Source organism: Bos indicus x Bos taurus, chromosome 7 (assembly GCF_003369695.1).
Source record: "Bos indicus x Bos taurus breed Angus x Brahman F1 hybrid chromosome 7, Bos_hybrid_MaternalHap_v2.0, whole genome shotgun sequence".
Lineage (NCBI taxonomy): Eukaryota > Metazoa > Chordata > Mammalia > Artiodactyla > Bovidae > Bos > Bos indicus x Bos taurus.
The window spans coordinates 97,201,261-97,216,474 of record NC_040082.1 but is presented as its reverse complement, the minus strand read 5'-3'; the positions used below and the strand labels follow the sequence as shown (position 1 = coordinate 97,216,474).

General features: G+C 44.2%; 1 protein-coding gene across 1 annotated transcript in view; it reads right to left on the bottom strand.

The window, feature by feature from the left end:
• Positions 1–1,524: 1,524 nt before the first annotated feature.
• Positions 1,525–15,214, bottom strand: part of LOC113896374 — a 50,265-nt gene continuing 36,575 nt past the window's right edge. Inside the window, exons 2-3 of the mRNA XM_027548583.1 lie at positions 4,182–4,592; positions 1,525–1,637 (exon numbers count right to left, since the gene is read on the bottom strand). Of these exons, the coding sequence (XP_027404384.1) occupies positions 1,525–1,637; positions 4,182–4,592 (524 nt within the window). The remainder of the gene's footprint in view (positions 1,638–4,181; positions 4,593–15,214) is intronic.

The following is a 15,214-nucleotide window of genomic DNA, read 5'->3' as shown; positions in this document are numbered from 1 at the left end:
CCAGGCTTGCATGCATTAACGAAGCAAATAGCCACGTGGGAGAGGATCATGTGGCAAAGAACTGAGGGTGGTCTCTGGTCAAGAGCCAGCAAGAGGGATTTCCCTGGCAGTCCAGTGGTTAAGGCTTAGTCTCCAATGCAGGGGTTATGGATTCGATCCCTGGTGGAGGAGCTAAGATCCCACATGCTTCTTGGCCAAAAACCCAAAACATGAGATAGAAAGAATATCATTACAAATTCAATAAAGACATTAAAAATGGTCCACATCAAAAAAAGAAAAAAAGAAACTCAGAAGAAACTGGGGGTCCTTAATCCAACAGCCTCTGGGAATTGAATCCTGCCAACAGTGCACTTGGAAGGCAAGTTCTTCCCCAGCTGAGCTTTGAGATGACTGAAGCCACAAATGTCACCTTGACTGCAGCTTGTGACAGAAATTGAGGCAAATGACCCAGTTAAGCCCACCCAGATGGCTCCCCACAGAAACTGTGACATAGCAAATGTTGTTTTAAATTTTTACATTTTGGGGGGAATTTGTTACTCAGCAACAGATGACTAATACAAATGCCCCACCTAAGCTGGTGCCTGCCCACCCTCTTGACTTCATCTCACAGAACTCTTCTTATTCACAACACTCCAGGCACTCCAGCCCTCTTAAAGCCCCCCAGTCCCTTGAGACACATTCTCTCCTTAGAGCATTCACAAAGGCTGCTCCATCTGCCTGAAATGCCTTTCTCTTTGCAGGATCTCTCTTACCATTGAAACTTGGCTCAAATGTCACCTCTTCAGAGAGGCTTTCCCTGATCACTTTGTCTGAGGTCACCACCAATGCCTTGTTCACCCAGTTCTATGTTCACTTTTTTTTTTTTTTAACACCCTTCTCGATTTTTTGCCTCCATGAGAGCAAGGGCCTTAATTGCTTTGCTTGCTGTGCATAGCTTCTGCTTGGCACCAGCGTAGCCACAAGGCTGGTGTGCTGGGCTATGCTCAGTCACGTCTGACTCTTTGTGACCCTAAGGACTGTAGCCCACCACACTCTTCTGTCCATGGGATTTCCAGGCAGGAATACCAGAGTGGGTTGCTATTTCCTCCTCCAGGGATCTTTCCAACCCAGGGATCAAACCCGTGTCTCCCGTGTCTCCTGCATTGGCAGGAAGATTTTTTTACCACTGAGCCACCTGGGAAGCCCATGAGAACAGAGGCCTTGAGCATTTTGCTTTCTGTGCATCACTTGTGCTCAGCACCAGAATGGCCACAAAGCAGGCGCTCAATAAATATTTGCCAAACCAGTGAGCGAATGAAGCATGCCAATGAGACACGTTGGCTTGATGCTCTGAGCTAGAAAACAAAGCAGGGGAAGGAACTGGTGCCAAATTCATCCCCAGATGTCCAGCACTACCTTGTGCCCAGCTCTTGCCGGCTGGCCATGCAGGGGTCAGCCTGCATTTCCTCCATCATTAGCAGAGGCTGTGGCATTTCCCAGCTGCCAAGAGGACTCGCTTTGGTTGCAAAATTGGTCTAGTGACCGTCATGCCCTACTGACCTCTGTGGTCTCCTGGCCACACCTGTGGGTGTCAGCCAGCTCAGGTAGAACCATGACGGTTGCTAACCACAAGTGTCCACAAAAGCAGCTGGGCAGGGCTGTAAGGAAGGGTTCAGTGGGGCCAGACCAGGAAACCCCTGGCTAAAGTGCGCTGGCTGTCCTGAAATATACAAAGAACACATTCAGTCCCAGGGAGGTGGTGACTTAGAGGGTCCCTGGCCAATGGATTTAAGGAGCTCTCCTCTTGCAGTTGATGTCCATGAGCCAGACACTGTGCTAAGCCTTTGTCATATGTTATTACATGTTCTCAGACACCCAGAGGAGAGGCATTGCTCTTACATCCACATTAATAGATGAAGATGTTGAGGGTCAGTGGGTTAAGAAATGTGTCCAGGGCTTCCCTAGTGGCTCAGTGGTAACAAAATCCACCTACCAATGCAGGAGGCTTGGGTTTGATCCCTAGTCCTGTAAGATCCCACATGCCATGGGGCAGTTAAGGCCATGCACCACAACTTCTGATCCTCTGCTCTAGAGCCTGGGAGCTGCAACTACTGAGCCCGTCTCCATAACAAGAGAAGCCACTGCATTGAGAAGCCTTCACACCCCAACTAGGGATTAGCCCTGGATTGCCCCAAACAGAGAAAGTTTGAGCACAGCAACGAAGACTCAACACAAATAAATAAATAAATGAAATATTAAAAAAAAGAGACAGGTGGAAATAAAATGAATAATATATTCCAGAGCTTGGCAAACTTTGTAAAGGGATCGAGTAAGTATTTTAGCTTTCATAAGCTGTGCTCTTGTGGGCTCTGTTATATATTCCTATTTGTTCTGGATTTTGGCAGGGAGAGGAGGGAGCAGGTTAGGGTTGTTTTGTTTGTTTTGTCCCAGCCCTTTAAGCATGCAAAAACCATTCTGAGCTTGAGGTCTGCACAAAGGAAGAGCCATAGGGTCTTTGTCCATGACCTGAAGGACTCAAGACGTAAATGGTAATCAGTTTTGAAATAATCAAAGGAGGAAGAAGAGGGGGAAAGAGGAGAAGGCAACTGAGGTGAGCAGAGAAGGAGTAGGTGGAAAGGGGAAGAAAGAAAGAGACTTGGGGCTTCCCTAGTAGTTCAGGGGTTAGGAATCTACCTGCCAGTGCAGGGGACATGGGTTCTATCCTGGTCTGGGAAAATCACACATGCCGCAGAGCAACTAAACCCATGCTCCACAGCTACTGAGCCTATGCTTTAGAGCCCGTGAGCTGTAGCTGCTGAAGCCCACATACCCTAAAGCCCATGCTCTGCAACAAGAGAAGCCGTAGAAATGAGAAGCCCTTGTACTGCAACTAGAGAGTAGCTTCTGCTCACCACAACTAGAGAAAAGCCTGAGCAGCAGCAAAGACCAAGCACAGCCAAAGATAAATAAATAAATAAGAAGAAAGGAAGAGACTGTTAGGGGAAGCACACTGACTGAAACCGCCCACTCTGCCCAGGCACCATAATAACCATCTGCATGAGTTAAGACAAGAGGTCCTGGTAAGGAACATGGAACTAATAAGCCACCATGAACTGGAAGAGCTCGGGAAAGGTCAAAAGGAGACACCACGTGTCCTAGCACATCCCAGTATCCTCCTTGCTGGCATCCATCTTGGCTGAACAAGGCATGCGCCACCAGGAAGGACTCTGAGTCAGAATCATGGGCCAAAGACAATGCGGAAACTAATCCCATTACCAGAAAACCCGAGACTGCGAGCAGTTCTCCTGGGTTCCCTTATCCTACTGCTCTCTGCCTGGGCTCCCCTTGCCAATAAAGTCTCTTGCTTTGTCAGCACATGTGTCTCCTCAGACAACTCATTTCTGAGAGTTAGACAAGAACCTACTTTCGGGCCCTGGAAGGGGTCCCCCTTCCTGCAATAAGACTAGGAGGAAGGAGAAGAGACATCGGTTAGATCTTTTTGTCTTTCCCTCTCCTCCCCATCTCTCACCTTGCAGGTGAGCCCCTTCTCCTCCAGGTTCAATTTCAGTGCCTGATGAAAGGAACCCAGATTCTCTAACCCAGGTTAGACCCCCTTGCCAGGATCCCAGGTCCTTCTCCTCACCTCCAGCACATCGCACTCTATTCAGTTCAGTTGCTCAGTCGTGTCCGACTCTTTGCAATCTCATGGAGTACAGCATGCCAGGCTTCCCTGTTCTTCACCAACTCCTGGAGCTCATCACACTCTATTGGGACAACTTATTTGAAGTCTACCTTCACTGCTTGCCTCTGAGCTGTGTGATGCCTGGAAGGATCTGGCTGCAGTGACCTTGACCCTTGACATTAGGCACAACCTCAACATCTGTCAAACCAATGAACACAGGGACTTCCCTAGGGGTCCAGTGGCTAAGACTCAGCTCCCAATGCAGGGGTCCCAGGTTCGATCCCTGGTCAGAGAACTAGATCCCACATGCCGCAACTGAGAGTCCACATGCCATGACTAAAAAAATGATCCCGCCTGCCGCAATGAAGATTGATGATCCTGAGTGCTACACCTAAGACCTGGCACAGCCAAATAAATGTATTTTTTTAAAAAAAGAAAACAATGAATACAGAACTAAAGATGGTAAAACATTTGAATGACCAATGTCAACTTGGAAGATTAAAACAGCAAAAGGACTTACCATCTCTGATCTGTGAGTGGGAGGCTGGCTGGTGCCTCTGCTCTGAGTGAGGAGGGTGTGGCTGTTCAGGGGACCCTAGATTCACTGGGACCTTGGAGCCTCCCGGATCCCATCCTTGGTTTCTGGCGCCTGGCTGCTGGGAACTCAGAGAACCCAAGGAGACTGGGCTGGATGCTTCCCTTCTGATCAGCTTTCTCTCGTTCGTTTGTCTCTTGTCATCAGCGGAAGAATCACTCGTGTTTGTGACTCTGGACAGTGAGCGTGTCCCTGGAGGTCTCCCAAGGGAGACAGGCACGTCTGGGCACTGTTCCTCTGCAGAAGGCTGAGATGTGGGCACATGGTGATCACCTAGAATCCCCGTGGTTGCCTCTGGGCTAGGCGGTGCTCTGGTGCCTAGGTGAGTAATTCCTCCTGGAGAGAAGAGAGAGAGGAAAGAGGACAAGTGTTACCTCTTGGGTAGTTTAGAAAATCCTGAACCACAAATGCACTTTAAAAGAGGCATTTCTTGGGGGTGTGGAGAAAAGGGAACCCTCTTACACCATTGGTGGAAATGTAACTTGTTGCATCAACTATGGAGAAAAGTATGAAGGGTCATCAGAAAACTAAAAATAGAGTTGCCGTGTGATTCAGTAATCCCACTCCTGGACATATACCGGCACAAAATATGATTCAAAAAGATGCATGCACCTTTATGCTCATACCAAGAGTATTCACAATAGTCAAGACATAGAAACAACTTAGATGTCCATTGACAGAAAGATGAATAAAGAAGCTGTGGTACATAAATACAATGGGATACTACTTAGCCATTAAAAAATCCCAGAATGATGCCATTTGCAGCATTATTATGATGGACCTAGAGATTATCATAGTCAGTGAAGTAAGTCAGAAAGAAAAAGACAATTACCATATGATATCACTTACATGTGGAGTCTAAAATATGACACGAAATCTGTCTACAAAACAGAAACAGACTCACAGACAAAGAGAAGAGACTTGCGGTTGCTAAGAGGGAGGCCAGTGGGGAGGGAAGGACTGGGAGTTTGATACTAGTAGATGCTAACTCTTACATGTAAAATGAATCAACAGCAAGATCCTACTGTACAGCACAGGGAACTGTATCCAATCTCCTGGGATAAACCATAATGGAAAAGAGTAAAAAAAAAAAAAAAAAAAGAATGTATATGGGTGAATAACTGAGTCCCTTTGCTGTACAGAAGAAATGAGCACAACACTGTTAATCAACTATACCTCAATTTAAAAAAAAATTTTAAAAAGAGGCATTCTGGGCTTCCCTGGTGGCTCAGTGGTATAGAATCTGCCTGCCAATGCAGAGACATGGGTTTGATCCCTGGTCTGGGAAGATCGCACATGCCAAGAAGCAACTAGGCCTGTGCACCATAACTACTAAGATGTGCTCTAGAGCCTGAGAGCCACAGCTACTGAGCCCATGTGCCCTAGAGGCCGTGCTCTGCAACAAGAGATGCCACCGCAATGAGAAGCCTGTGCACTACAATTAGAGTAGCCCCTGCTCACCACAACTAGAGTAAAGCCTGTGCAGCAACAAAGACCCAGCACAGCCAAAATAAAACTGGAGCTTATTATACAGAGTGAAGTAAGCCAGAAAGAAAAACACCAATACAGTATACTAACACATATATATGGAATTTAGAAAGATGGTAACAATAACCCTATGTACGAGACAGCAAAAGAGACACTGATGTATAGAACAGTCTTATGGACTCTGTGGGAGAGGGAGAGGGTGGGAAGATTTGGGAGAATGGCATTGAAACATGTAAAATATCATGTATGAAACGAGTTGCCAGTCCAGGTTCGATGCACGATACTGGATGCTTGGGGCTGATGCACTGGGATGACCCAGAGGGATGGTGTGGGGAGGGAGAAGGGAGGAGGGTTTAGGATGGGGAACATATGTATGCCTGTGGTGGATTCATTTTGATATTTGGCAAAACTAATACAATTATGTAAAGTTTAAAAATAAAATAAAATTTAAAAAAAGAAAAAAAAGTTATTATAAAATAAAAAAATAAAATAACACAGTGATGCAAAAAAATATATAAATTAAATAAATAGATTAAATATTTAAAATATATAATGTTATAATTATAATAATTATTATATTATTAATAATCATATTATTATATATAAAATATAAATAAATATAAATTATTTTAAGGAAGAAATGCATTTTTTAAAAAAGAGGAATTCCTCTATAGACATGCCCTGAATACCAAATACCCATCATTACCAATGAATTTTGCAAATAGCAGAAGCAGCCAGACTTGCAGCCCAATTCTGGAAGCTGTAATAATACAAATTTTTAAAATGGCAGCACTTTCTCAGTCTCCTCTTTGAAATTTAATCCACTTAGAAATCACGTGTTTAGATGCAGATTCTGATACAGTAGGTCCTGCTGAGATTCTTCATGTCTAACAAACCCCCAGATGCTGCTGTTGCTCCACAGTCCTTACAGAGATTTAAAACATGACTATTTGGGCAAAACTGATATTCAGTGACTTTGCTGGATGAATGAATGGATGAATGCCAAGGCAATCATTCGCTCTAAACAACTGCCAAGTCTCCTTTTTCTCTGTATCTGCTTTGCCCTTTACAACGCATCCTCCTTACAGGTATTTCTTAACTTTCCATCTCCAGGAATAGATCAAAATCTTGCCACAGTCAGCCAGGCTATATGATCTGGCTGCCTTCTATCTGCTTAGCTTTTTATACTGCTTACCTTCTCACTCTCAAGGCTCCCACAACTCTGGTAGCCAATGAATCTTTCAAACTGCAGCGTTCCTTCTTACCGCAGGACCTTTGCACAGACCATTCTCTCTGTGCCCAAGTAACCCTTTCTCTCTTAATTATACATTATGTAGCTCATTTAGTGTCTGTCTTCCTACTGGAGTGAAAGCTTCAAGATGGGGACTGTATCCATTTTACTTACTGCTTGTCCTCAGAGCCCAAACAGTGGCTGGCAACAGACAGGCAAGCAGTAAATACTTTTTGAATGAACAAATACCTTGTATCTAAAAATTACAGTCATACTTCTGTCTGTTTCTTATACTTTAACCTTTGTATTCCATTGCTTTTGCTCTGAGTTAAGAAAGCTGCCTATAGCCTGAAATATGTAGGATATACCATTCTCAAGGCTGTGACCATCAAGGGTAAAACACTTCCACATTCATATAGAGATAAAAAGTTTCAGAACAGAGAATAGCATTTGTCTTGTGGGTTTACCGGAACATTATGACCTGATCTATGAGGACAGCTGCAAAAACAAAGGATTTCTATGCCAAGAAGTTTGCGGCAACCAATCCCGCCCCTCCCTCACCTTGCCTTTAAAAATGTTTTGCTGAAACCCTTCCAGGAGTCTGGGAGATTTTCAGAACATGAGCTCCCTGACCAGCCCCACGCCCCCAACCCAGTTCTCGTTGCTCAGGCCTGCAATAAACCTTTCTCTGTTTCAAACTCAGACCTTCCACATTCAAGAGCCCAAGCTTAGGCTGATGTTGATTTTGAAAGAAATTTCTTAGATGGATCATTGCAGTTGGGTCAAATGGGGTGCTGAGTGATGCCCAACGGATCATGTGCCCACAAAGACATTGGTACTATAAAAGCAACGTCGACTTTCAAGCTATTAATTCCTGTAACACCCCTGGCTACAAGCCAGGACTCAGGTTTCAACAGACGATGTCATTTAAGCTGGGTTTCTCAACCTTGCACCATGGATATTTTGAACATACTGGATAATTCTTTGTTATGAGGGGTTGTCCTGTGCATTATAAGATGCTCAGCAGCATCTCTGGCTTCTCCCTATGAGATGCCATGGCATCCACCCCTCTCCCCAGGTGTGTCTAGCAGAAATGTCTCCAGCCATTACCCAGTTTTCCCTAAGAGTCAGAATCACCCCAGCTTGACCCCAGTGGATTAAAGCTTGCTGATGGATGGTGGGCCTCTCCAATGAGAGATACAAGTTCCTTTCTCGTGGTCTGGCTTGATCCAGGAATTACATTTATACTACCTACAGCAGAGGGCTTCCCTGGTGGCTCAATGGTAAAGAAACTGCCTGCCAGGAGACTCAGGTTTGACTCCTGGGTCAGGAAAATCCTCTAGAGAAGGAAATGGCAACCCTCTCCAGTATTCTTGCCTGGGGAGTCCCATGGACAGAGGAGCCTGGAGGGCTATAGTCCTTGGGGCTGCAGAGTTGGACTGACCTTAGCAACTAAGAACGCAAACACAACAGAGGTGTATAATATTTGAGGGGTCATGAATCCATTTGAGAACCTGATGAAATCTATTAATTCTCTGAGAAGGGATGCACAGATGCTCAAGCCCACTTCCTAAATATTCAGGAAGATTACTGAACATCTGAAGTCTACTAATGCCCTACTCAGGAGTTAATGGACTTCAGTCTAAAAAACCCTCATTAAAAAAAATTGGATAGCCAATGTATCTTTCAGGTATTTTTTCGTTAATATAGTATTTATGCATGAAGGGACCTTCTCTGGTGGCTCAGTTGGTTAAGAAATCGCCTGCAATGTGGGAGACCCAGGTTCGATCCCTGGGTCGGGAAGATCCCCTGGAGAAGATCATGGCAACCCACTCCAGGATTCTTGCCTGGAGAATCCCAAGAACTGAGGAGCCTGGCAGGTATGGTCCACAGGGTCACAAAGAGTCGGACAGGACTGAAGTGACTGAGTATTAACTATGCATTAGACTCCTCCACATTCCATGAAGAAAGAAATATAAAGCTACACACAGCAAATTAAGTTTTAAGTGAGGAGATCGGAGGGAAAGGAAAAATGAAGCAATGTCTAAAATCTTTGGTGCCTGTTTTTTAAGTTAATAAAGTGCTTTATATTAAGTCAACACTGGGTATATAACTGACTCTGATTGGATGTAAAGGGGAAAACGTAACCAGATCATATGTTCCATTGTCGTAAGGGAATTCCCCAAGATAGGGTCAATATTTTCCCTCTATTTTTTTTCTCTCTCCCTTTCTCTTTTTCTTCAATAATGTCCTCAGAATACAAATAGGCTCACTAAGGACCCTGTGATTGAGCCCATAGAGAATTTGTTGAAATGGTTTTGTTACTGACTCTCTAATCAATAGAAACTGATGAGGCCAGTCAAGAAATTCAGGCAAGACTTCTCTGGTAGTCCAGTGGCTAAGACTCTGAGCTCCCAATGCAGGGGAACCACATTCAACCCCTGGTCAGGGAACTAGATCCCGCTAAGAGTTCAAATGCCGAAACTAAAGGCCCCGCATGCCACAGTGAAGATCAAAGACCTTGCATGCTGTAACTAAGACTCAGTGCAGCCAAATAAATAAATAAAAATAAAAATTAAATATTAAAAAGCAGAGACATTACTTTGCTGACAAAAATCCGTCTAGTCAAAGCTGTGGTTTTTCCAGTAGTCAAGTATGGAAGTGAGAGTTGGACTACAAGGAAAGCTGAGAACCAAAGAATCTATGGTTTTGAACTGTGGTGTTGGAGGAGACTCTCAAGAGTCCCTTAGACTGCAAGGAGATCCAACCAGTCCATCCTAAAGGAAATCAGTCCTGAATATTCATTGAAAGGACTGATGCTGAAGCTGAAACTCCAACCCAATCCAGGATTCTTGCTGGGAGAATCCCAAGAACTGAGGAGACTGCCAGGCTATGGTCCATAGGGTCAAAGTCAAGAAATTCTTGACTGGTAAAATATCCACCTGGTAAAGAATTTCTTGACTGGCTCAGTTGGTAAAGGATCCGTCTGAATACTGGGCTTCCCTTGTGGCTCAGCTGGTAAAGAATCCGTCTGCAATGCAGGAAACCTGGGTTCGATCCCTGGGTTGGGAAGATCCTGTGAAGAAAGGAAAGACTACCCACTCCAGTATTCTGGCCTGGAGAATTCCATGGACTGTGTAGTCCACGGGTTCACAAAGAGTCGGACACCACTGAGCAACTTTCACTTTCCAGGAAGATTCCACGTGTGGAGGGGCAACTAAGCCCTCAGGCCCTAGAGTCCATGCTGTGCAACAAGCCACTACAGTGAGAAGCCTGCTCATACCACAACTAGAGAGTGGTGGCCCCCACTTGCTGCAACTAGAGAAAGACTGCACACAGCTAGAGAAAGCCCACGCACAGCAACAAAGACCCACCGCAATCAAAAATATAAATAAATGGAAATTAAAGTACCTGTTTTAAAACAAACAAAAAATTAAAAAAAGAAATTCAGGCAAGACTTTACTGGGACTTATGCTACAGATTAGGGGACAGGCTTCCTTGCTCAATCCTTGATGACAGAGAGAGCTGGTCCCTTATATGGAGGGACGGTAGGGGGTGGTTCCAGAGGTTGGGCCAGAGGGGTGGCTTGGGTGATCTGCCCACACTGCTGATGGTGTTGAATGCAGGGGGCATGCACAGGACCCTGCTTTTGCTCCCAGCTCCTCAGGAATGGCAGTTAGATTTTTTGGTCTTTTTGTATTTTGTTCATAACTTGCCCCAGCTGAGCATGGGTGCAATTATTTCTAGTCCCTTATAGTCTGGGATTCCCTGGTGGCTCAGTGGTAAAGAATCCACCTGCAATGCAGGAGACTCTCTGTGTTTGATCCCTGGGTCAAGAAGATCCCCTGGAGAAGGAAATGGCAACCCTCTCCAGTATTCTTGCCTGGGAAATCCCATGGACAGAACCTGGCAGCCTCAGTCCATGGGGTCACAGAAGAGTTGGTCACGACTTAGTGACTAAAACACCACCACCAGTTTCTTTGTATTCCATTGCTGGAGGACACCTTTGTCCAGGCCCAAGCACTGTAGCAAAGGGTCCCAGGTTCCAAGTTTCAGGTCCCGCCCTGTCTCAGTTTCAGCCCAGTCTAAAAAGTTTTTTTTTTTTTTTTTTTAATACAGGAATTTCTAAAGGCTAGTTAGTAAATGCCAGCATGGATTTGAAAAGCTTTTTTGCCTGTTGCCTGCTACATAGCAGGATCTGTCTAAAGATTATTCTTATTACTTTATTATTATAATTGTCACAGCTGTTTAGTAAGGTGGGTGTTACCCTAAGACACCTTGTCGTTGTTTAGTTGCTCAGTCGTGTCTGACTCTTTTCGACTCCATGGACTGTAGCCCACCAGGTTCCTCTGTCTGTGGAATTCTCCAGGCAAGAATAATATAGTAGGTTGCCATTTCCTTCTCCAGGGGATCTTCCTAACCCAGGGATTGAATTCACATCTCCTGCATTAGCAGGAGACTTCTTTACTGCTGAGGCATCAGGGAAGCCCCTTACAGGTAGGAAAACTGAGGCTCAAGGAGAAGTTGTGCTGGGGGGCGGTGTTCACAGAGCTGGCAAATGGCAGGGTGCTGTTTGTAACATAGTAATATTCTCAGGCCACCTGATGTGAAGAACTGACTCATTTGAAAAGAATCTGATGCTGGAAAAGATTGAAGGTAGGAGGAGAAGGGGATGGCAGAGGATGAGATGGTTGGATGGCATCACCAACTCAATGGACATGAGTTTGAGCAGGCTCTGAAAGTTGGTGATGGACTGGGAAGCCTGGTGTGCTGCAGTCCATGAGGTCGCAAAGAGTTGGACACACCGATCAACTGAACTGAACTGAACTGAATATTCTCAGGAAAGTACGGTCATCGCAGATCAGTCTGGTACATTCCAGGAAACAAGATGACTCCAAACTGATGATATGTGAATATATGAAGAATAGATACAGTGTCCATCTCTCAGAGTTAGCTCGACTCATTTCCCTGCCACCAGAGGAAAATGTTTTTTTTAGACAGGTAATCATAGACCTCACAAAGTTCTGGCATGACACCCAAGGGGGAGGAAACAACAGGTGTGAGAGCTGGAATAAAATAACTTATTCTAGGACAAAGCATCTTGAGAGGGCTTGGCCCCTTTTGACGTGGGGCTGACTCACCACTTTTGTCTTCAGATGCGTGACCGGGGTCATACACACATACCTGGGGAGGGGGAGGGTAGTGGGCTCAGCAGACACTGAGAAGCCTGATGTGAAATGGAAAGTTTGAAAAAGTTAAACATTGGAAGTACATTTCCAGGAAGACCATGCCCCCTACACACAGCCCCAGGTGCTTGAAAAAGTCATAGGGATGGGCCAGCTAATGTTCCCTGAAGGATAAGATCTGAAGTGAGCATCCTTGCCAATACTTGTGATCTCAGATCAGCCATTCTCAAGTGTGAAAGAGGAGGACTTTCCTGGTGGTCTGATGGTTAAGACTCTGTGCTTCCATTGCAGGGGGTACAGGTTCGATTTGTGGTCAGGGAACTAAGGTCCTGAATGCTGTGAAGCCATAAATAAATAAAAATGAAAGTAAGTTTATTTAAAAATAACAAAGTGTGAAGGGATATCTTGCTGTGTTTTTTTTTTTAATATGGCTGTTCTGGGTCTTAGTTGCAGCACATGGGATCTAGTTGGGATCTAGTTCCCCGACCAGTGATGGATCCCAGGCTCCCTGCATTGACAGCACGGAGTCCTAGCCACTAGACCACCAGGGAAATCCCTCACTTTGGCTTTGATTTGCATTTTCCCAATGATTAATGATGTCCAGCACCTGTCAGTCATTCATTTGTCTTCTTTGGGTCATGTCTATTCAGTTCCTCTTTTTTTTTCGGCTAGAGTAGAATCATTTTGGCTAAATGTTTTCAACACACACACACAAAGAAATTGTAATTATAAGATGTGATGGAGGTGTTAGCTAAACTCTGAGGGTGATCATTTTGCAATATATTAGTGTATCAAATCACTACACTGTACGCCTTAAATGTATGCAGTGTTATATGTCCACTGTAACTCAAGAAGCTAGAGGGGAAAAAAGAAAGAAAAAGAAAAGAAAAAATCTCAGGTGTGCAACTGAGAAATGGGAAACTCCTGGGGGGTGGGGGTGGGGTGTATTTTTCTCTAGAGCAAACTGAGACACACGATGCTCCGAGGAGTAAATAGCCGAGCGTTGACCAAGTCTTTCTCCAGGGGCAGCTTGCAAGCCCCAGGCTGGGGTTAGAGGTGACAGTGAGTGAAACCCCTCGAGTTATCTAGGAGGCCCTCAGAATGGTCCCTTCTGTAGAAGAAAATCTGCCTTTTTCTTCCTAGAAGCTGTGGGCAGATAGGCCATGGAGACAGGCAAATTTGGGCTTTAAAATCAGTCAAATTTGAGCTGAAACCCTGGTCTCTCTCCTCGCCGAAATTTTACAGTTTTTACCAGGTCACCTAAAATCTAAGACTCAATTTCCTTATCTTTATTTTTTTTTTTTTCATTTTTTTTCCCACTCCTTTCTCTTCATTGAAGGAAATGGCCTACCCTCAGTCAGTTCAGTTCAGTTCAGTCGCTCAGTCGTGTCTGACTCTTTGTGACGCCATGAATTGCAGCACGCCAGGCCTCCCTGTCCATCACCAACTCCCGGAGTTCACTCAGACTCACGTTCATCAAGTCAGTGATGCCATCCAGCCATCTCATCCTCTGTCGACCCCTTCTCCTCCTGCCCCTAATCCCTCCCAGCATCAGAGTCTTTCCCAATGAGTCAACTCTTCGCATGAGGTGGCCAAAGTACTGGAGTTTCAGCTTTAGCATCATTCCTTCCAAAGAAATCCCATACTGACAAACACTTTGGTTCAGTCCTCACTTTCTATCTTCTATTCTTTTTCTTTCTTTATCTTTAAAAAGAGGGGGACTTCCCTAGAAGTCCAGGGGTTAAGACTCTACACTTCCAATGTAGGGGGCACAAGTTCCACCCCTGGTCAGGGAACTAAGATCCCACATGCTGTGGGTCATGGCCAAAAATAAATAAATAAATAAAAGTACCTATTCCCAAGCTCTCTTAAAAATATAAAAAGAATTAAAAACAGATAAAATGAGGATAATAAAAAGTGGAAACATTAAATTGCCATTCTTGTGGTTGAAAACCAATATTGACATTTCCCTGTGATTTGAGGTGTCTGTGGGGATTGACAGAGATCATTCACAAGGTGTCTAGTCATTGCTCAATACAGCAAAATATTAGAATAGTTTGTTAATTATTTTTCAACATTTTATTTATTTTATTTAAATGTAATTAAAAATATACATAGTGAATTTGCTATCTTAACCTTTTTTAAGTGCACAGTTTATTGGTATTAAGCATATCCATATTATTGCACAACTATATCCACCATCCATCTCCAGAACTCTCTTCATTTTGCAAAACTGAAACTGTCCCCATTAAACACTAACTCCCCATGCCCCCTGTACCCCTCATGCTACTTAGAAAAAAAAATCTTTTCCTCATCTCCAGTTTCTGGTAACCACCCATCTATTCTCTGTTGCTATGAGTTCAGCTTTTGTTTTGTTTTTTAAAGATTATACAACTCAGGGAATTTGTGGTGGCCTGTGGTCAGGACTTCACACTTTTTTTTTTTTTAGTTCTGGTCAGGGAACTAAGATCCCAAAAGCTGCACGTTGAGTGGAACAGCCAAAAAAAAAAAAAAAAATCCACAACTCAACGGTAAGAAAACCAAACATTTCAATTGAAAAAATGGACAGAGGAACTGAATAGACATTTTTGCAAAGAAGATATACAAATGGCCAACAAGCATATTTAAAGGTGTTCAGGATCACTAATCACCAGGGAAGTGCCAATCAAAACCAAAGATGAGTTATGACTTCAAGCCTGGTAGATGGCTATTCTCAAACAGGCAAGCGATAACAAGTGTTAATGAAAATGTGGAGAAAAGGGAACCCTCTTGCACTGTTGGTGGGAATATCAATTGATACAGCCACTATGGAAAACAGTATGGCAGCTCCTCAAAAATTAAGAACTATAACTACCGTAAGATCCAACAATCCCACATTTTGGATACATAGCCAAAGGAAGTAAAATCAGTATTTGCTCAATTATTCCAGCTCGTGATAGATTGAATTTGCCTTCATTCAGGAGGAACTGGATCATCAGCAATCAGAGTAATTGAAGACTCACTGTCATTTATTTGGGGGGAGCAGGGAAAAAGGCCAAAGCTGCTAATTAATA